Source organism: Ambystoma mexicanum, chromosome 3q (assembly GCF_040938575.1).
Source record: "Ambystoma mexicanum isolate Mex_15411 chromosome 3q, UKY_AmexF1_1, whole genome shotgun sequence".
NCBI lineage: Eukaryota > Metazoa > Chordata > Amphibia > Caudata > Ambystomatidae > Ambystoma > Ambystoma mexicanum.
In genome coordinates, this window is record NC_090926.1 from 1,115,810,030 (window position 1) to 1,115,831,458 (window position 21,429).

At 52.8% G+C, this 21,429-nt stretch overlaps 1 protein-coding gene across 3 annotated transcripts in view; it reads left to right on the forward strand.

Annotated features, from left to right (window-relative positions):
• LOC138447655 (neurogenic locus notch homolog protein 3-like) overlaps positions 1-21,429 on the forward strand; it is a 798,580-nt gene that overhangs the window by 701,721 nt on the left and 75,430 nt on the right. For all 3 annotated transcript variants that reach the window (XM_069603877.1, XM_069603879.1, XM_069603878.1), the window contains 2 exons: positions 9,764-9,969; positions 10,607-10,880. In XM_069603877.1, the coding sequence (XP_069459978.1) occupies positions 9,764-9,969; positions 10,607-10,880 (480 nt within the window). The remainder of the gene's footprint in view (positions 1-9,763; positions 9,970-10,606; positions 10,881-21,429) is intronic.

Sequence of the window (21,429 nt, forward strand, 5' to 3'; positions counted from 1 at the left end):
GAAATCAGGTGCTGCTTAAACACCCACCGTCCATTTTAGCATTTGTGGAAAAAATGAAGGATATTATGTCCTCTATGCTTATCCCAGAAGATCATCTAATTTTGGGTTTACCTAGCTGCCCCCCAAACATAGACTCCATACCCTGGGACTGACTGTCTCCCAGGACATGTAAAGTCACCATTGGATTTACTAGTCCAAAATTGTGAACAGAACCAGTACAAACCATCATATTGTGGAAGTACTGGTAAGGGGTAATTCAATTGCCACTGGGTCTGTTTTCGAGGGCAATGGTTACCACGCGAAATATTCCACCGGAATATTCTCTATTGGATTTTCCCATTCATTTTAAACGCACCACTTTTTGGTGCAATGTTAAAGATACTGCCGGTTTATTTATTTGATATTAAATCACCGGTTGGGTCTTTTTGCCAGAACTCGATTCTAAAATGGCGTTTGTGTCCGTCTCTGTAACTCTGACCAAGGTCGAGCCCTTTGTTCCACTATTTTGGCGGGCTTTTCCACAGAAGCCCTACAAAGGGTGCCACTCTGTCTGGGTTCCACAGGAAGGGTGGAGGGGGGGAAATGGCACCCTGGCTTGCGTTGCCTTAGCAACCCAAGTCGCACTCTACTCTGATTGGCCCAGTGGTGAGCCGCCCGGCTCACCACTTAGCATGTGTGGTTGACAGCTAGGCCGATGAATGGGGGGGGTTTCTGCTTAAAAGCAGGGCCTTTGGGACTGGAACTTCAGAAGTCGCCACAGGCCCTAAGAATTTGATGAGGAAGAAGCTGAGCCACCTGCAACCCGACGACACCACCGGTGAAGCCCTGCTGCAACAAACTCACCACTTTTCCGACGACAGGGAAGATCTGCTGGAGAGTCTTCTCCCCTTTGAGTTGGTGGGACCAATCAGTTCGCCCTCTTTCGCTCCCAGAAGCGTAACTTGGTCGAATCGCCCGTGCCAAGCAGCCGGATAGCCAAGCTCACCACTTTTGACCGCGAATAAAAGGACTGCACCTTTTAAATCGGGAACTCCGCGGCTGGTTTCATCCCTGGGTAGTGCAACGACTCCAGACTTCCTCCATGACAAGATCCTCTCTTCCTCTGGCTGGAACAACGAACTGCAACCACTGCCAGGAACAACTGCCCCCGCTGGAGCTTCCTTCCCATTTAAGCTACTGTGTCCTGCCTGGCCTCCCTTTGTACAGAGTGCTCAAAGTGTCCCCTAAATCCTTGACTTCTATACTGGGTTGGCCCCAGACCTGCTGAACTTTGTTTCTTGAACTATTCCAACTCCTTTTTGATACTCTGCAAAGACGCTTAGTGCACTTTTAAACCGTGTGATCCTGGGCACATTTTCGCTTGCTCCACTTAAAGTGGGCCTGGCCTATGAACTTTGGCTCTACAGTATAACCTGCCTTTCTTCCCTTTGCTCTGCCTCTTAAAAAGGGTTGGGAACAGTTTTTATTTTATGCTCTGCCTTTTCGCCCCCTTTTTAACCTAAACTATTGGAGTGCCATCTAGGTTAAGCGCTCACCTCTGTCTTAACATATAGTGTGCTTTAACCCTGACTTGTCTGATAGTTATTAAGGGAGGTGTGTATAATTTACCTGATTGTGTTTTAACTTGCTTTTACTTATGAGTGCTGGTATATTACTTGCAAGTGTGTTTTTAAATAAATAACTATATACTTTTTATACAAAGCTCTGGTCAGTGTTTGTTTGCTCTACTGTGTTTTGGCCCTATTGTGCATCCTCTACATACTGCCCTACTCTTCTTGAGAGAAGTCTGACTGCTCAGCCACAGCTACCAGGTAAATCTGGGTGGTGCAGACTGCTACCAATTGGGTTTACTGCTGCTCCTGTAGTCTTAATCTTTTTGCAGTGTTCCCCAAGGGAACTGCACAGGATTCTGCCTAACTTCGGCTTACACTACTTCACAAAACAAGGTGTCCTGGTGGAAGATTCCTCTCATTAAGGCATTCATGGAAGGGGTAAAGGCATTAACCCCAATTTTCAACCCTCCCCCAGGTTGGGATCTCAGTGTTGTGCTCTCCAAGCTGATGGGTCCACCCTTTGAGCCTATGCACAAGGCCAGCCTAAAACATGTGACTTACAAGACTGCAATCCTAGTAGCTTTCACCTCTATAAGACAAGTCAGTGAGCTACAGGATTTGTCCGAACAGGACCCACTCTTCATAATAGACAAGGACAATGTTGTCCTCCGAACAGATCCTAGGTTCTCATCTAAGTTAATTTCAAAGTTCCATGTAAATCAATCCATAGAACTCCCTACCTTCTTTCAAAATCCATGTAACTCTGCAGAAAGAAGCCTCCATACACTCTATATACGGAGGGTGGTCTTGTACTATGTGAACAAAACTAAACCTCTAAGGAAAACAACCAACTCTTTGTTTCCATTGCACCTGGAAGGGAAGGTGATCGCATATCAAAGAACGCCATCAACAGATGGATAGTCAAGTGCATACAGCTCTGCTGTTACCTATCCAAGAAAGTCTTACCTTTCTCCAGCATGGGGTCTGGCATGGATTCTCATGCTCATGAATATTCCCCGTCGTCAGGCTGGGAATCCTCGGTAAAGAGAAAATCAGTATCGGTTTTGTTTCTGATCTGTCTTTCTTAGTAGTAACCAATCACTGGTCTCTGGGTCATACTGCCCTCTCCCTAAGCCCCTCCTCCGGCAGCCATCCTCAGATTTTTACCGCATGTTCAAGTGGCAGTGTGACCAAGTGAAGAGCCTTAGAGGGGAAGGAGGGAAGGTTCGCATGTGAATCCATGCCAGACCCATGTTGGAGAACAACAGTTACAGGTAAGTAACTTGTTCCTTCTCCAGCATGGGGTCTGGCATGGATTCACATGCTCATGAATATAAGAATACATAGCGGTACAAATGCACAACCACGGAAGGTGGCAAAAGGCTCAACATTAAGCATTATATCAACTCAATATTAAGCAGCTCTTACCTCCTCACCAGGCCCACATTCAGGCGAACAGGTTGCGCAGCACTGCTTGGCCGACTCTGGACTCCTCCCTGGAATCCCGATCGCAGTAGAATCTCGTGAAGGTGTATGTCGACCTCCACGTAGCAGCCCTGCAGATGTCCAGCAGGGGCTCACCAGACAAGAACGCCGTAGTAGCAGCGATCGCTCTGGTCGAATGGGCTCTCGATCAGCCTGGCAACGGTCGGTTGGCCAACCGATGACGGTACATGATGCAGCCGGAGAGCCATCTGGAAATGGAAGCCTTCGAGAGTGCCTTCCCTTGGTTCACAGGTCCAAAGTTCACAAACAGCTGTGATGTCTTCCGAAAACTCTTCGTTCAGTCCACGTAGAACTTAAGTGCTCTAGCTAGATCCAGCCAGTGCAAAGTCCTCTCGGCCGGCGACAAAGGCGACGGAAAGAAAACTGGCAACACCAAGGGCTCATTAAGATGGAAGTCCGATGGCACTTTGGGCATGAAAGAGGGGTGCGTCCTCAGCACCACCCTCGTATTGTGAAAAGTCAAGTATGTAGGCTTGCAGGATAGGGCCTGAATCTCTCCCACACGTCGTGCAGAGGTGATGGCCACAAGGAACACGGTCTTCCACGACAGGAACTTCAACGGAGCCGAATGCAAAGGCTCAAATGGCGGCCCCATGAGCCTGGTCAGCACCACGTTGAGCTACCACGCCGGGGCTGAAGCCTTCATCGGCGGGAACGATCAGAACAGTCCCTTCATCAGTCGATGAGACCACAAGGACGGCCGTCCTGCAGTTCTGGTGTATGGGGAGATCGCTGCCAGATGTATCTTGATGGAAGCTTGAGCTAGTCCAGCTTTGGCCAGCGACAGTAGGTATGGTAGCACTTGAGGTGCCGTAATCCGTAGAGGGTTGATCTTCTGTGCATGGCACCAGACAGAGAACCTCTTCCACTTATGTCAATAGCACTTGAGAGTTGAGGGCGTCCTGGCCTTTGCAAGAACCTCTCTGCAGTCAGCCGGGATATCATACCCTCCAAACTCTAGTGCTGCAGGAGCCAGGCCTGCAAGTTCAGCGACTCCGGGTCGTGATGAAGAATGGCGCCTCCCTCTCTGGAGTGAAGATCTGCGTCCGTCGGCAGCTTGACTGGTGGGGACGCCGAGAGGTCCAGAAGGTCGGGGAACCAGATCTGTCTCAGCCACGCCGGTGCGACGAGGATCATCCTTCCCTGGGACCTCTTGAGCTGGCTGATGAGCCGAAGCGGCAACGGAGAAAACACATACAGGAACACGCCGTCCCAGGGGAACGAGTAAGCATCGCCCATGCTCCTCGGCTGGGGAAACCTGCTGGCGAACCTCTGGCACTTGGAGTTCATCGCCGTCATGAACAGGTCGATCTGGGGTTTGCCCCATCGTTGGAAGAGCCGATCCACTTGATCCTGGCGTAGTTCCCACTCGTGGCACGAGCGCAGCTCCCTGTTGAGTGAGTCGGCGATGGTGTTTTTTTATTCCTGCCAGATGGAAGGGAACCAGAAACATCCCCTGGGCGATGGCCCAGTGCCACAGATCCTGGGCCTCCTTGGATAGGGCTGGGGGATCTGGTGCCTCCTTGCTTCCGGATGTAGAACATTGTGGTGGTGTTGTCAGTGAAGATCTTCACGACCTTGCCCTTGAGGGACGGGAGGAACGACTTGAGCGCCCAGAACACGGCACGGAGCTCCAAGATGTTGATGTGGAGGGACCTCTCCTCCGGGAGCCAAAGGCCTCTTGCGTGGAGATCTCTGGTGTGCGCACCCCATCCCTCCAGGGAGGCGTCCGTCGTCACCGTCTCCTGATGTGCCGGGGTCTGAAAGTCTGTGCCCGCCGTGAGGTCGGTGCCCCACCACTGAATCACCCGACGGAAAACGTTGTTGAGCGGGAACTTGTCTTCTAAGCTGCCCGCCGCTTGCATGCAGCGGCCGTCGAGGAACTCCTGTAGAGGACGCATCCGTAGCCTGCACACGCGCACTAGATAGATGCATGAGGACATCACTCCGAGGAGGGACTTGATGGATATCACCCTGGCCACGTCCGTGGCCAGCAGTCGCTGCACCTTGCCTAAGATGGCCTTCGTCCTTTCCTCCGACGGATACGCCAATCATTCCACTGTATCGAGCTTCGCTCCCAGAAACAGTGCCACCTGCGACGGAACCAAATGGTATTTCGGGTAGTTGATGGAGAAACCCAGCTCTGTGAGTTAGCAGACGGTCTTCGCCGTGTTCTCGACGGCGAGTTCTCTTGTCCTTGCACGAATGAGCCAGTCGTCCAGGTAGGGATAGACGTGGATCCCCCTGCAGGCGCAGCCGCGTCCCACTGATGATAGGCACTTGGTGAACACCCTGGGTGCCGATTTCAATCCGAAAGGCAGAGCTCTGAATTGGTAGTGGCATCCTTGGACTACGAATCTGAGGAACTTTCGGTGTCCTTTTAGGATGGGGATGTGGAAGTAAGCATCCTCCAAGTCCAACAACGATAGGAAGTCGCCCTCCTCCAGCTGTCCCAGCACGTGCTAGAGAGTGACCATACTGAACTTGTGTGCCTTGATGTATTTGTTCAACCGACGTAGGTCCAGGATGGGGCGCAACCGCCTGTCTTCTTTCTGACGAGGAAGTATCTTGAGTATACTCCGGAGCCCCGGAGCCTCTTGGGGACGAGCTCGATGGCACCTTTCTTGAGCATCGCCTTTACCTCCAACATCAGTTGAGGGACGTGATTTTCCTTCCTGGCCACGGGAGGAATGCGGGGACACTTGGAATTCGAGAGTGTGCCTGTGGGCCAGGGCATCCAGCACCCAACTGTCGGTGGAGATGGACTCCCACACGCTGACGAACTTCGCCAGCCGCCTCCCACCGGGGGTGCTTCGGTGGGGGCCCGACGCTACGGCCGGTTCAATCTTGCTTGGAGGCGGCCTTGCCGCCTTGGCCTCCTTGGCGACGACGCCGTGATCCTCCTTGCTTGCCGCGACCTCTCTAAGCCTCCTGGGACGAGGAGCGGGCCACCTGGCGGTACGTAGAGGAGCCACCGCCTGATCCCTTGGAGGCCCCCTGTCTGCCTCTGGCGCTTCAAAAAGGGCTGTCGTTGCTGAAGGACTCCCAGGGCTCGGGCTGTCTGTGTCGGCCTTGATGGCCTGCAGTGACTCATCCACTGTTCTCCCAAACAGGTTGTTGCCGTCGAACAGCATATCCAAAACCCTGGTCTGCACGTCCTGACGGAAGTCTGTCGCCTTGAGACAGCCTCGTCGCAGGCAAACACTGTTGCCTAACTGGCGAAACCCAGTGTCGGCAATGTCGGTTGCCGCCGTTATGGCGTGGTCCGACGCCACCTCACCTTCCTGCAGAATCTCCAGGGCCTCCGCCCTCTTGTCCTCTGGTAGGAAGTCCAGTAGGGGGGCTATCTTGTACCATAGCTCCTTGTCGTAACGGGCCACAATCGCTAAGGCGTTGGCTGCCTTGATTGTCGTTGCCGCCGACGAGATGACCCCTCGCCCCATGGCATCCAATTTCTTACCCTCGCCGTCAGGAGGGGAAGTAGAGGTTGAGACTGTCGCCCCCGCCGCCTTCTTCTTGGCTGCCGCTGAGACGACCGAATCCGGCGTAGGTTGAGCCCTGAGGCACAAAGGGGCAGCGTCGGGGACCCAGTACTTCTTCTCGTACCTGTCCCTCTTGGGAGGCGTCGTGGACGGGTTCTTCAGGATCGCAAGTCCCTCGTCCCAGATATCGTCGAGTAACGGTACCGCGAGGACCGTCTTTCTCTTGGCCTCTCGCCGTTGATAGAGGAAACCCTCCTTCTTCTGTTCCTCGGGACAGAGCTGGAAGAGCTCGGATGCCCTGGCAATCATGGTGTGAAAGGAGCCAATTTCGTCAGGCGGGGAAGGTCCATCCCGTCACCACTGTCGTCATCCGTCCCCGTCGGCCTATCCGTCGCCGTGTCATCCCTGGGTTCCGGTGAGGGGGATGAGGGATCCACGGGTCGTGGGGGCATGAAGGGCGGGGAGGGGTGAACTCTCCTCTGCTTGTTCGGAGGGCTCCGCGACAGGCCCGGTTCTGGATCATCCGCCGGGGTTCGTGGTAATCTCGACCTTATCTCCGTGCATAAGGTTTGGATTGCCATCAGAATGGCCGCCGAGTTGTCCTGAGGCTCAGGCAATGGCTGCGACGGGAGGGATGGCTGATCCTCCACTGGGGCCTCGTCGGCACCACCGTCGCTTTCTTCGACCACCTCTTCGGGATCCCTCCCGTGGGATCGTACCTTCTTTAACCTCTCGTTGAGGTTCTTCACGGTTTCCACCAGCTCCTCCTCAGAGGCTGAATCCGTGTCCGTGATGGACACCACCCCCACACCCCCTTTTTTTTCCACCGGGGTCTTCACAGGGGTCTTGTCGATGGGCTGTTAAGAGGATTCCCTCCGCGGTGGCAGGGAAACTCTGGGCCCCGAGATCGCCTCCACTGGTGTAGCTTCCCCAGGCTTCGCCAGGGCCACCGCGACTCCCTCGATAGAGGCCTTAGCCAGGTGAATCAAGGCCTTCGCCACCCATGGCGCGCTTGAAGCCTTCACCTTGGGGGGGGGTCACCGCCTCGCTCCCCCTCAGCCGAATCCTTCGAGATCGACAGAGGCTTCTCTAGAAGCTTACCCGGGTTCTCCGATTTCCTCTTCCCCGAACCAGATCGTTGGCTCGTGGTTGATGGTGTGGTGCCGGGGAAGGTGCGCCCTGCCTGGCAGCCGAAGAGCCCGACCGCTCGGCGCTCCCGGTGCCCACGGACTAGCGGTGCTTAGCCTTCTGTTGGGCCCCCGTTGCCGGGGCGCCCTCACATGACTTAGACCGCTCGGACCTTTTCTTCTTCTCACCTGCTGGGCCCTTCTCCAGCTGGCGAGGCGGGAACAACGATCCCTCATGGTCCGTTCCGATAGGTTCTTGCAGAACGCACAGTCCTTCTCCATGTGTGTCTTGTCCTCATGAAGGCAGTAGAGAAATCTCGAATGCTTGTCCTCCTTGAAAACATTCTGTAACCCGCATGCAGGGCAGTTTCTGAACAGCTTGGATCCGGGCGTCGAGCTTCCCTTATCCTGGGCCATGTCCATGGTAGGCCTCAGATCTTCTGGAATCCTCCAAGAAGCGCAACTCGACAAAAACTTCACCCTTGAGGGGCGTAGAAAATTCCGAAACAGGTCCCCGTTGATCGGAAGTAGAATGGTGGAGCTTAAGGCTCGATTTGGCCGAAAAATGAGAAAATCTCTTTGAAAAAAGCGTAAAATACATTCACACAGCATTATTTCATTGACACACACTCTAAGGCAGATTCACTGGTGGGACAAGCGGTCCTAAAACATCTCTTTGCCACTGTACCCTCTCACTTCCCACCTCCTCCAGATACTGCTTGCTAATCTATGCAGAGCATGTGATTAAGAAGATCCACAATCTCCAAAAGGGATACATAACTCATCGTAATTGAATTTCTGGTGCTTGTATCTGCTTAGATTCACATGCGCCCAACCTTCTTCCTCTTCTAGAGTAGAAGGCGCATTGATATTTTCTGGGTTATCACTGTTTCTGCTTTATTACATATGTACTCACGGTACGCTTCATGCAACCTCATGTCAGAAATAAACAATCTGAGGGATGCCGACGCGTGAAGGACCATGGGCGCAGTGCACGTCACACTAGGGATAGTATTACTAACACTCTGACGTCCATTTTCGAGTTTCAAAAACAAATCTTGTAATACTCTGCAACTTCTCCTAGATGTCAGACTATGCAGGGCATGTGCATCTAAGCAGATATAAGCACCAGAAATACCATTACGGTGAGTGATGTATCCCATTTTAGGGCACATGTCGACATCCTGCAGAGTCCCAAGTTCGAACTTGGAGGGTTGATTGCTGAAGCAAAGAGGACTTGACTTTGAATGGGCAGCCTACAATGTGGTCCCAGGACATTTAAGATGTCTTCTGGTAGCAGGGAGGCTTCTGGTGCAGAGCACAGGCATGATTAGTCCCACCAGTCCAAGGCCCTAAGCACCTACAAAGGTCTTCTGTGGTCACAGCGAAACACCAGGCTCCACCAGTATATGGCTTTGGCAATGCTGCTAATCCCCAGCAGCAGTCTCTTTGTTCTATTGCACAGGATCTACTTCTTCATAATCTTGGATCCTGTCTGATTAAACTGGCAAGGGCGTTCCAATTGTGGACTTTTTGGCAAGGTTATGTATTGGGACTCGCATATTCCCCAGCCCTTCCCAGATCTTCCACGCTGTCAGCCTGGGAATCTAAGCCGAATCCCGGGAAGTGCTTTAGTTGGTCTCTTGACTGGAGTAAGATTATGACAACCTGCTTCTGTAGTCCATGCTTTTGAATCTCTAGTGTAAAGGGAAGGGTATGGCATGTTACGTGTGTGTGTAAAGTCACTCAACGTAGTGAATATTCTACTCCCAGTTCATTTTCTCCTTTCCTAAATATGCCCTCCTTTCTTCCCCACTAAACATGGCGCCTAGAAACACTTGTGTATAAGCGCATTATAAATGCCATATCAGTATCATAACAATGTCTGTTAGTTCTGGCATGAGCCGATGAAAACTGGTTGCGCCAAACCCATCCTGAAAGTTTTCCCTGCCAGAAACCTTGAAAGTAATTATAGGAGTTCAGTAGTTTATGGCGTGAGTTACCTTTACATGTTAATGTTTTAAGCAAATTATTTTGATGTATCTAAATTCATTTGCTGTATATATCTTTATCCTTAATGGCTGTGAGTCTGCAGGATTTGAAATTAAAAAATATGGGATCCTGGGGAAGCCTAGTCCAGAAACACCCAGCTGCTCCGTCCTCCACCATGAAATCATCTAGCAACAGCTTTGAACAGTTCCGCAAGGCAGCCCGGGAAAAGGAAGAGCGGGAGAAGGCTCACAAGGCCCAGGTGGAGCAGGCCGAAAGGGAGCGGCTCAGGAGGGAACAGGAGCGAATAAGGTTTGAATTCAGAGATTCCATTCCTGGGTTTTCTCTGACTAAATAGATACTGACCCCTATTAAGATTCAGCTTCATCCAAGAGTATGGATTACAGCAGAGCGAAATTCATGTATTTCCTTTTTGGGCTGTTGAACCTTGGGTGGGAATGTAGAGGACAACACGTTGTGAACCGAAGCATTGATAGGTATGCAGACTTTAGGTTGAAGAGGAGTGGGGACTGAAGCATGGGACATGAGTAAATCTTGGTAGAGTTGTGTTTTACCAAGTTGCACAATATGGTGGTGGTGCAGGAAATGGGCAAAGCGAAGTATGTCTTCCGAGCTGTAGTTTAGTCAGGAGAATAATATATGGAGCTGTTTTAAAGTTAATGGGATTGTGGGAGGAATGTGCTTGTTATATGAAGCAGCATTTAAGAACTGCGTTAGCTGTCTGTACTGTTTGGCAGTGAAGAACTCCAATGGATCTTGAGATCCACAGTTTTGCAATTAATGTATAGGCAATTGAATGCTACATCGGGGGTCCTTGAAGCAGTTTTGTGAATACTAGAACTTTGTTAAATGCATGATCCTGCTTACTTTTTGTTGGTCAGATAATGTTATTCACATGATTAATATTTGTTGTACTGTGCAACTGTAGGGGTCGTGACGATGATGACTCAATCGAACAAGCGCGAAAAGCCCATGAAGAGGTTAGAAGGCGCCAGGAGCAGCAGCAACCGCCAGCACCGCCGCCACCACTACCACAGCAGCAGCCCCCACCTCCGCAAACACCACCACAACAGCAGGTTCCTGCTGCACCCTCGATACCCCAAGCACAGAGCTCACAGTCACAGCCCTTGCAGTCTATGCTGGACCAACAACAGAGAGAAATGGCACGGAAGCGGGAACAAGAACGAAGACGCAGAGAGGCGGTATGTAAATGCCATCAGGCTAGTTGGATAGGGGTGTGGCGGATTCATTGTGGTTGGTACCTTGCTCTGACAGAATTTCTTGCACCTTAGAAATAATTCAGGGAGCAACACATGAGAATGTAGGAAAGTCTAGAAGAGATTGTGGAAAAATCTGCCCTTCCTTCAAGAAATGCATTTTGAGTGAGCGTACATCACTAAAAATACGGCATAACTGGATGACCTGAGCCACTTATAAAAGAATGATTTGATGTATGGATGGTTCTCCAATATGGATTCTTCATTATAAAAACCTTGGATATTCCCAAGAAATCCTTGAAAACCTTTGAATCTATACAGCCATGTTGCTGTGCAGGAGAAAAGACAAACAGGCCTATAAAGGCTGCCATCCTTTGCCTGCCCTCTCCAGTTCATAAGACCTCAATCAGTTAAAAGTCTAATGCTCAAGTGGATCACTGTGCCGTTCTGGCATTTTATTAAGCATATTTTTCCTCAGAATCCTTTTTTTTTTTTTTATTTGGTTGACAATCCTTTCATCTTTGACTGTTTTTCTACCATTTACAAGCAGTTGTGTTGAACTTTGTCCATTTAGGATAGGATATTATTAGCATTGTTCTCGAAGTGCTTTGTGACGAATCAAGGAAGTTGGTTCCTACTCCCCAAGGGGGATCCCCCCACACCTCTGCCCGGCGAGGCTGGGCAGGTAAGCCCGCTCTGCAATACCCGCCCTAGGGGTAGAGGCAAGTGGGACCTCACCCAAAAAGACTCCCCTTAGAGGACAAGGACTCCCATTCCCAGGAGGAACTCTCGGCAGCTGGATGTGCCGTGGCCTACATGGGATTTTTTTAAAATGCAACAAAATATGAACTGTCAAGACTATGATGAAAAAGCTCCTAAGGAAGATCTTTGTCTTGTGAGAAAAGTAGTTTCCCTTTAAATCCAGCCGTCCACTTTACCGGGCTGAGTATTGTTAGGCAGAAACCTGTGCAGTTCCCTTAGGGACCACTGCAAAAGGCTTAGGACTACAGGTGTTGGCAGTAAACCCAATTGGTAGCAGTCTGTACCACCCAGATTTACCTGGTAGCTGTGGCTGAGCAGCCAGACTTCTCTCAAGAAGAGTTAGACAGTATATAGAGTATACAAGATAGGTGCAAAATACAGTAGCACAAGCAAACACTGACCAGAGCTTGGGTATAAAAGTATATAAATATTTATTTAAAAACACACTTGGTAATATACACTAACACTAATATGGCAAGCAAGTTCAAACACAGTCACTATTAAGATATATACATCCCTGATTACTTATTGAACAAGTCTTAGTTAAAACACCACTTATTTTCAGACAGAGGTGAGCGCTTAACCCAAGATGGCACTCCAATAAGTTAGTTAAAAAGGGAGGGAAAAAGGCAGAATTAGGAAAATACACAATACCAACACTTTAAGAGAAACAGAGCAAGTCAGAAAAGGCAGAGTCTACTGAGGAGCAAGAAAGTCATAGGCCAGGCCCACTCTTGGAGAGAGCAAGGTGGAATGTGTCCAAGATCATACAGTTGAATAGTACTTTAAAGAGACTTTGCAGATAGTTCAAAAAGGGTTGGATCAAGTCAGTAAAAGTTAGTTTGCAGGTCCCAAGTTACCCCAGGATAGAAAGTCAAGGATTTACGGGACACCTTGAACAGTCTGTTGCAAGGGAGACCAGGCGGGACACAGTACCTGAAATGGTGAGAAAGCTCCAGTGGGGGCAGTTGTTCCTGGCAGCGGGTGCAAGTTGGTGCTTCGTCCAGGGGAAGAGATCTCGACGTGGAGGAAAGCTGGAGATCGTTGCACTGCCAGGGAAGAAACCAGCCGCGGAGTTTCCCGGTTAAAAGGTACTACCCTTTTATTCGCAGTTGTGGTGAAGCGTGGCTATCCGGCCGTCGGGGTGCTTGGCACGGGCGATTCGACCACGAGACGATCCAGGAAGGCAAAAAGAGGGCGAACTGGTTATCCCCACCAGTTCAGAGGAAGAAGACTCTCCGGGATGAAGATCTTCTCTGTCGTTGGGAAGTGGTGAGACGGTTCAGCAAGGCTCCACCGGTGGTGTTGTCGTTGCAGGTCGGCTCAGCTTCTCCCTCTTCAGATTCTTTGGTCCTGTGGCGACTTATGAAGTTCCAGTCCCAAAAGCCCTGCTTTTATGCAGAAAACCCCCATTCATCTGTCCTAGCTTTTCACTCAAACATGCTAAGTGGTGAGCGCCTAAACCCCCCTCACACACATCCTGTAGACCCAGACAGAGTGGCACCACTTTTGGATGCTTCTGTGTAGAAGCCCGCCAAAAAGTGGAACAAAGGGCTCGACTTGGTTTGGAGTTACAGAGGCGAACACAAACTCCATTTTAAAAAAGAGTCCTGGCAAAAAGACCCAACCGGGGAATAAATATAAAATAAATAACCCGGCGGTATCTTTAACATTGCACCAAAAAAAGTGGTGCGTTTAAAATGAATGGGAAAATCCTATAGGAAATATTCCAGTGGAATATTTCGCGTGGTAACCACTGCCACCAGCCAGAAACCCGACGAGGGGGGGACTGCACAGTGCCCCCTCGAAAAACAGACTCAGGCGCAATCTAATTACCCCTACCAGTACTTCCACAATATGATGGTTTGTACTGGTTCTGTTCACAATTTAAGACTAGTAAAGTCAATGGTCACTTTACATGCCCTGGGAGACACTAGTCAGTCCCAGGGTATGGAGTCTATGGTTGGGGGCCACTATGACACCCCTGTGTTACTGCACTGAGGGTGCTGTGTAACACACTTACCAAAATACATGAAACCCTATGGAGTAAAAGACTCCATAGCCCATGAAACGCATTACAAAGTCAAAGGATATTTCAAATCATGTCTAAGAGTGGGAGAAAGAGTCTCACTCTTAGCAGGAGAAAAAAATAAACCCCAAAAATCCAGCAAAGCTGCTGGGGGACTCGCTAGGTTTGGAAAATTAGCCTTAACAGAGAATTCTCCCTAACAAGTATGTTAAAAAGCGTGCATCCAAACAGGGAGGGGAGAGAAGCAGGGCCAGAGAGAGGCTCGTAAACGCATGCTGAGAGGCCCCAAGCTGCGCACCACCGGACGAGAACGGAAATCGCGAAACTAGCGAGTTTCAAACTCAGTTGCAGCTGCTACATGGGACGCCAAAGCTACGGCAGGCCCGAGAAGCTGACAGGGCAGAAGTCCAAGCGGAGGTGGTGGCGTGACTACAGAGACAAATATAGACAAATCTGTGCTGGATCGTCTGACCAAAGAACGTTGCTGAGACCGCCAACAACAGAGGACCACAATGTGTCTGTGTACAGGCGAGCACAGGGATACAGTGAGCAGGTGTTAGGGAGTATTCTCAAAAATGTTGCTGGATTTTGAGGACTTGATTTCTTTTACCTGGAGAGAGTGACCCTTTTCCCCATTCTATCATGTATTTTGATGCATGTTTTACCCTTGTGTTTTCTTTGGTTATGAAGTCCAACCAACTCCACAGGCATAGTCTTTTACAATTATGTCACAAAGCACCTTCTGTGCAGTGACAAAGGGAAGTCTTTCAGATTTCCCATGGTTTAAATACCTTCTCTGGGATGAACACCTGTTCTCCAGCATGGGGTCTGGCATTGATTCACATGCTCATGAATATTCCCATCGTTAGGCTGGGAATCCTCGGTAAAGAAAAAATCAGTTTGGTTTCTGAACGGTCTTTCTACTAATAACCAATCACTGGTCTTTGGGTCATACTGCCCCCAACCAATGACTGCCCTCTACCTAAGCCCCTCCTCTGACAGCCACCTTCAGATTTTTACCGCACGTTCAAGTGTTGGGAGTCCTCGTGCTATAGCTCTTGAGCTTTTACTGTGTTTTGCGTTTTTTTGATGAGTTTACCCTTATATTTTCGGTCAATCGAGCCTCAAGCTCAACTGATTCGACTTCCGGTCAACAGGGACCCATTTTGGAATTCTTCTACGCCTCTCAAGGGCGAATTTTCATCGAGTTTTCACTTATTGGAGGTTTCTGGAAGATCTTTAAGGCCTACCCCGTGTGGACATGGCCCAGGACAAAGGAAACACAACGCCTGTTCTACCCAAGCTGTTCAGGAGCTGCCCTGGATGCGGATTACAGAATGTCTTCAAGGAAGGTGAGCACTCTGTGCCTCTACTGCCTTCACGACGACAAATTGCACGTGGAGAAGGACTGTGCGTTTCGTAAGAACATGTCAGAACAGACCTTGAAGGACCGTCAGACTAGGCTCACTAACTGGCTGGAAGGGAAGAGCCCAGCAGCAGGTGAGAAGTCGTCGTCCGAGCGGGTCTTCTAAGACCTTTGAGGGCGGTCCAGCGACAGGGGACCAACATAAGGCAAAGCACCGCGAGTCCGCGGGCACCGGGATCGCCGTTGGTTCGGGCTCCTCGGCTGCCAGGCAGGGCGCTATGTCCCTGACGCCATAAACCACGTGCCAATGCTCTGGCTCTGGGGAAAAGGAAGTCTGAGAACCCGCGTAAGCTTCGGGAGAAGCCCCGGTCGATCCCGACTGAGAAAGCCAAGGGAGGGTGAGGCGGTGACCCTGCCCCTAAGGTGAAGGCCCTGTAGGCGGCCAAGGTAGCGAAGGCCCTGATTCACCCGGTGAAGGCCTTGATTGAAGGAGTCGTGGCGGCCCTGGCGAAGGCTGCGGAGGCTACACCAGTGGAATCCACTTCAGGGCCTAGTTTCCCTGCTACCCCAGGGAGAGTCATCTTTTCAACCTATCGAGAAGACCCCCGTGAAACACCGGGACGAGAAGGGGGTGGGGGGCACAGTAGCCATAACGGACACGGATCTGAAGATGAGCTGGCTGGCGTAAAAAAAGATCCTGGATAAGAAGTTCAAGGAAGTCCGGGAGGGATCCCAACGAGGCGGACGTAGAGAGTGACAGTGGAGCCGACGAAGAACTGCGGGCCGTGGAGGATACCACGCACCAACCGTCGCTCCCGTTGCAACCAATGCCTCTGCCACAAGACAACTCGAGGGGCGATCTTGATGGGCATCCAGACTCTGTGTACGGAGATGAGGACAAGATTGCCTCTACCCCCAGTGTCGCCTACAGAGGCTGCAGCAAGGCCGGAGGACGTCAGTCGCCAAGGAGGCCAAGGCCTCGGCGAAGCAAAATTGAACCGGCTGTGACGTTGGGCCCCCACCCAAGCGTCCCGGTGGGAGGCCGGCTGGCAAAATTAGTCACCCCAGGTTGGGTGCTGGACGCGCTGGTCCAGGGGCACACTCTAAAATTCCAAAGAAAGTGTCCCAGTCTACCACCAGTGGCCATGAAGGAAAACCACGTGCCGCAGCTACTTCTAGAGGTACGAGCAATGCTAAAAAAGGGAGCGATAGAACTCGTCCTGAAGATGCTCCAGAGTGTACTCGCGGTACTTCCTCGTCCGAAAGAAGACCAGGGGTTGGCGACCCATCCTGGACCTTCGTCGACTAAACAACATCAAGTCCCAGAAATTCCAGATGGTGACCCTTCAGCACGTGCTGGGACAGCTGGAGGAAGGCGACTTCCTATCGTTGCTGGATTTGGAGGATGCCTACTTCTCCAGCATGGGGTCTGGCATGGATTCACATGCTCATGAATATTCCCCGTCATCAGGCTGGGAATCCTCGGTAAAGAAAAAATCAGTATCAGTTTTGTTTCTGATCTGTCTTTCGTAGTAGTAACCAATCACTGATCTCTGCGTCATACTGACCACAGCCAATGACTGCCCTCTACCCAAGCCCCGCCTCTGGCAGCCATCTTCAGATTTTTACCGCACGTTCAAGTGTTGGGATCCTCGTGCTATTGCTCTCGAGCGTTAGTGCTATTTTTTCACGTTTTTTCCCAAAACATTTTGCTTTTTTCGGTCAAAAGAGCCTCAAGCTCCACCGTTTCTTCCGATCAACGGGGACCCGTGTCGGATTTGTCTACGCCCCTCAAGGGTGAAGATTTCGTCGAGCCACGCTTTGGAGGACTCCAGAAGTTTCTCAGGACCATCTCGGACATGGCCCAGGAGAAGAAAAGCTCGACGCCCGGAAAGCTGTTCAGGGTCTGCCCTTTATGCCAGCTTCAGAATGTCTTTAAGGAGGACGAACACTCCCTTTGCCTTTACTGCCTACATGAGGACAAGACGCAAGTGGAGAAGGACTGTGCGTTTTGCGGCAATATGTCGGAGCGGACCATGAAGGACCGCCATCAACGTCTCGCCAACTGGCTGGAAGGAAAGAGCCCGTCAGACGAGGAGAAGAAGAAGTCGGAGCGGTCTTTTAAGACCTTTGAGGGCGCCCCGGCGACAGGGGTCCAACAGAAGGCCAAGCACCGCGAGTCCGCTGGCACCGGGAGCGCCAAACGGTCGGGCTCTACGGGCACCAGGCAGGGCACATCCTCCCCGGCGCCATCAACCACGAGCCAACGCTCTGGCTCGGGTAAGAGGAAGGCCAAGCACCCGGCAAAGCTCCTGGAGAGACCCCGGTCGAGCTCGAAGGCCCCATCGGAGGGGGAGCGGGGCGGTGACCCTCCCCCCAAGGAGAAGGCGGTGAGTGCACCTAAGGGGGTGAAAGCCTTAATCCATCCGGCCAATGCCTCTATCGAGACAGTCGAGGCGGCCCTGGCTCAGCCTGTGGAGGCTACACCAGTGGTGGCGACCTCGGGGCCCAGAGTCTCCCTGCCACCGCGGAGGGAGTCCTCTTTCATGCCCATCGACAGGACCCCCGTGAAACCTCCGGAGAAGAAAAAGGGGGGGCAGGAGGTCGTGGATTCGGCCTCAACCTCTGAGGAGGAGCTGGTCGAAGTCTTAAGCCACGGCGTTGGCGTGGAAGAAGACCAGCCCGTCGGGAGGGACCCCGACGTAGGAGACGACGAAAACGTTGAGGGTGCCGACGGGGCTCCTGACCACCCGTCGGACTCCCCTCAACCAGTGCCGCAAGACAACTCAGTGGCCATTTTTTGGCTATACAGTCCTTATGCTCAGAGATAAGGACGAGACTGCCGTTACCACCAACGGAGGAACCGCTCCCGACGGGGGACCCGGAGCCAGGCCCTTCTGGGAGCCCTCCCCCTAAGAGAAGGATTCATCCTCCACCTCCTTTTCAGCCATCGCGCCCTGTTCAGCCCTCCTCCCCGTCCACGACATGTGGAGATGATACGGGGACTGACACGGCCGCGACGGGTACAGACGACGAGGATCTCCCATCGTCACCTCCCACCCGGGCTTCCCCGCCCGACGAGATTGGATCGTTTCACTCCATGATCGCCAGGGCATCCGAGCTTTTCCAGCTCTGCCCGGAAGAGAAGAAGGAAGGTTTCCTTTATCAACGGCGCGAGGCCAAGAGGAAGACGGTCCTCGCTGTACCTCTACTGGACGATATTTGGGATGAGGGCCTCGCCCTCCTCAAGAACCCATCCACGACTCCGGCTAGAAGGGATCGGGACGAGAAGAAGTACCGGGTCCCGGACGCGTGCCCCTTGTGCATTCGGGCACAGCCGACCTCAGACTCGGTCGTCTCCGCGGCAGCCAGGAAGAAAGCGGGGGGTGGGGCGCCGCCTCTACGTCGACCTCCCCACCGGACGGCGAGGGAAAGAAATTGGACACGATGGGACGCAGGGTCATCTCGTCGGCAGTGACGACGATTAAGGTGGCCAACGCCTTGGCTATCGTAGCCCGCTACGACAGGGAGTTGTGGTACAAACTGGCCCCCCTGCTGGACTTCCTACCAGACAAGAGGCGGAAGCCCTAGCGATCTTGCAGGAAGGAGAGGTGGCATCGGACCACGCCATTACGATTGCGACGGACATCGCTGACACTGGATTTCGCCAGTTGGGCAATGGCGTGTACCTTAGGCGGCGTGAATGGCTAAAGGCTACCGACTTCCGTCAGGACGTGCAGACCAGAGTCTTGGAAATGCCGTTCGACAGAAACAATCTGTTTGGGAAAACAGTGGACGATTCCCTTCAAGCCATCAAGGCGGACACGGAGACGGCCCGGGCTCTTGGGGTTCTCCAGCAACGGCGGCTGCCCTTTCGGAGCGGCGGAGGCAAACAGGGTGCCTCCAAAGGTTACAGCGGCGGATTTTCCACCTACCGTCAAGCGGCCCTTTCGTCGTCACAGGAAGCTTACAGGGGACGAGGCAAGTCAGGCGGACCCCGCCGTCGTCGCCAAGGAGAACAAGGCGGCAAAGCCTTGTCGAAGCAGGACTGAACCGGCCGTGGGGTCGTGCCCCCACCGAAGCTCCCCGGTGGGAGGCCGGCTGGCGAGCTTTGTCAGCGTGTGGGAGTCCATCTCCACCGACCGTTGGGTGCTGGACGCCCTAGCTCAGGGTCACGTGCTCGAATTTCTAAAGAGGTGCCCGCGCGTCCCCCCTGTGGCCAGGAAAGAACATCACGTCCCTCAACTTCTCTTGGAGGTAAAGGCGATGCTCAAGAAGGGCGCCATCGAGGTCGTCCCAAAGAGGCTTCGGGGCTCCGGAGTTTACTCAAGATTCTTCCTTGTGAAGAAGAAGACGGGAGGATGGCGTCCCATCCTGGACCTACGACGACTGAACAAATTCATCAAGGCACAGAAGTTCTGGATGGTCACCCTCCAACACGTCCTGGGTCAACTGGAGGAGGGCGATTTCCTGTCGTCTTTGGATTTGGAGGATGCCTACTTCCATATTCCCATCCTAAAGGGACACCGAAAGTTTCTCAGGTTCGTGATCCAGGGGCGTCACTACCAGTTCAGAGCCCTTCCCTTCGGATTGAGGTTGGCACCCAGGGTGTTCACCAAGTGCCTCGCACCGGTGGCGGCGCAGCTGCGCCGAGAGGGGATTCACGTCTACCCCTACCTGGACGACTGTCTCATCCGAGCAAAGACGAAAGAGCTCGCCGTGGAGCACACGGCAAGGACCGTCCAACTACTCACGGACCTGGGATTCTCCTTACACTATGCCAAGTCCCACCTGGTGCCCGCACAAGACGCACTGTTTCTGGGAGCGACAGAGGAAAGGACGAGGGCCATCTTGGGCAAGGTGCAGCGGATGCTGGTTGCGGGAGCGGCCAGGGTGAGGTCCATCAAGTCCCTCCTCGGAATGATGTCTTCTTGCATTTATCTCATCCGCCTGTGCAGGCTCCGGATGCACCCGTTGCAGGAGTTCCTGGACGCGCACTGGATCCAGACGACGGGCAGCTTCGAGGAGAGGATCACACTCGACGAGAGTTTCCGACGAGCGATCCGTTGGTGGGGCACCCGCGTGCATCTGACGGCGGGCATGGACTTTCCAGACCCCTGGCCACCAGGAGACAGTGACCACGGATGCCTCCCTGGAAGGGTGGGGAGCGCACACCGAAAATCTGAACGCGAGAGGCCTTTGGCTTCCGACAGAGAAGTCCCTCCATATCAACGTCCTGGAGCTCCGTGCAGTGTTTTGGGCCCTCAGGTCCTTTCTTCCGTCCCTCAAGGGCAAGGTGGTGAGGATCTTCACCGACAACACCACCACCATGTTCTACATCAGGAAGCAGGGCGGAACCAGGTCCCCAGCCCTGTCCAAGGAGGCGCAGCATCTGTGGCATTGGGCCGTCGCCCAAGGGATGTTTCTGGTGCCGTTTCATCTGGCAGGGATAAAAAACACCATCGCCGACTCGCTCAGCAGAGAGCTGCGCTTGTGCCACGAGTGGGAACTACGACAGGATCTAGTGGACCGCGTCTTCCGACTGTGGGGCAGACCCCAGATCGATCTGTTCGCAGTGGCGACGAACTCCAAGTGCCGGAGGTTCGCCAGCAGGTTTCCCCAGCCGAGGAGCATGGGCGATGCTTTCTCGTTCCCCTGGGAGGGCCTGTTTCTATACGCGTTCCCTCCATTGCCATTGCTGATCCGGCTCATCAACCAGCTCAAGAGGTCACGGTGCAGGATGATCCTCGCGCACCTGCGTGGCCGAGGCAGATATGGTTCCCGGACCTTCTGGACTTATCAGCGTCCCCGTCAATCAAGCTGCCAGTGGACGCGGATCTTCTCTCCAGGGAAGGAGGCGCCATCCTCCATCACGACCCGAAGTCGCTGAACTTGCAGGCCTGGCTCCTGCAGCGTTAGAGTTTGGAGGATACGACATACCGGCCGACTGCAGAGAGGTTCTTGCAAAGGCCAGGGCGTCCTCAACTCTTAAATGCTATGGACACAAATGGAAGAGGTTCTCTGTCTGGTGCCACGCACAGAAGATTAACCCTCTACGGATTACGGCTCCACAGGTACTGCCGTACCTTCTGACGCTGGCCAAGGCTGGACTGGCGCACGCGTCCATCAAGATTCATCTTGCTGCGATCTCCCGATACACCAGAACCACGGGGCGGACGTCCTTGTGGTCTCATCGTCTGGTGAAAGAATTCATGAAGGGACTGTTCAGATCGTTCCCGCCGGTGAAGGCTCCGGCCCCGGCGTGGGAGCTCAACGTGGTGCTGACCAAGCTGATGGGACCTCCGTTCGAGCCTCTGCACTCGGCTCCGTTGAAGTTCTTGTCGTGGAAAACAGCGTTTCTTGTGGCCATCACCTCC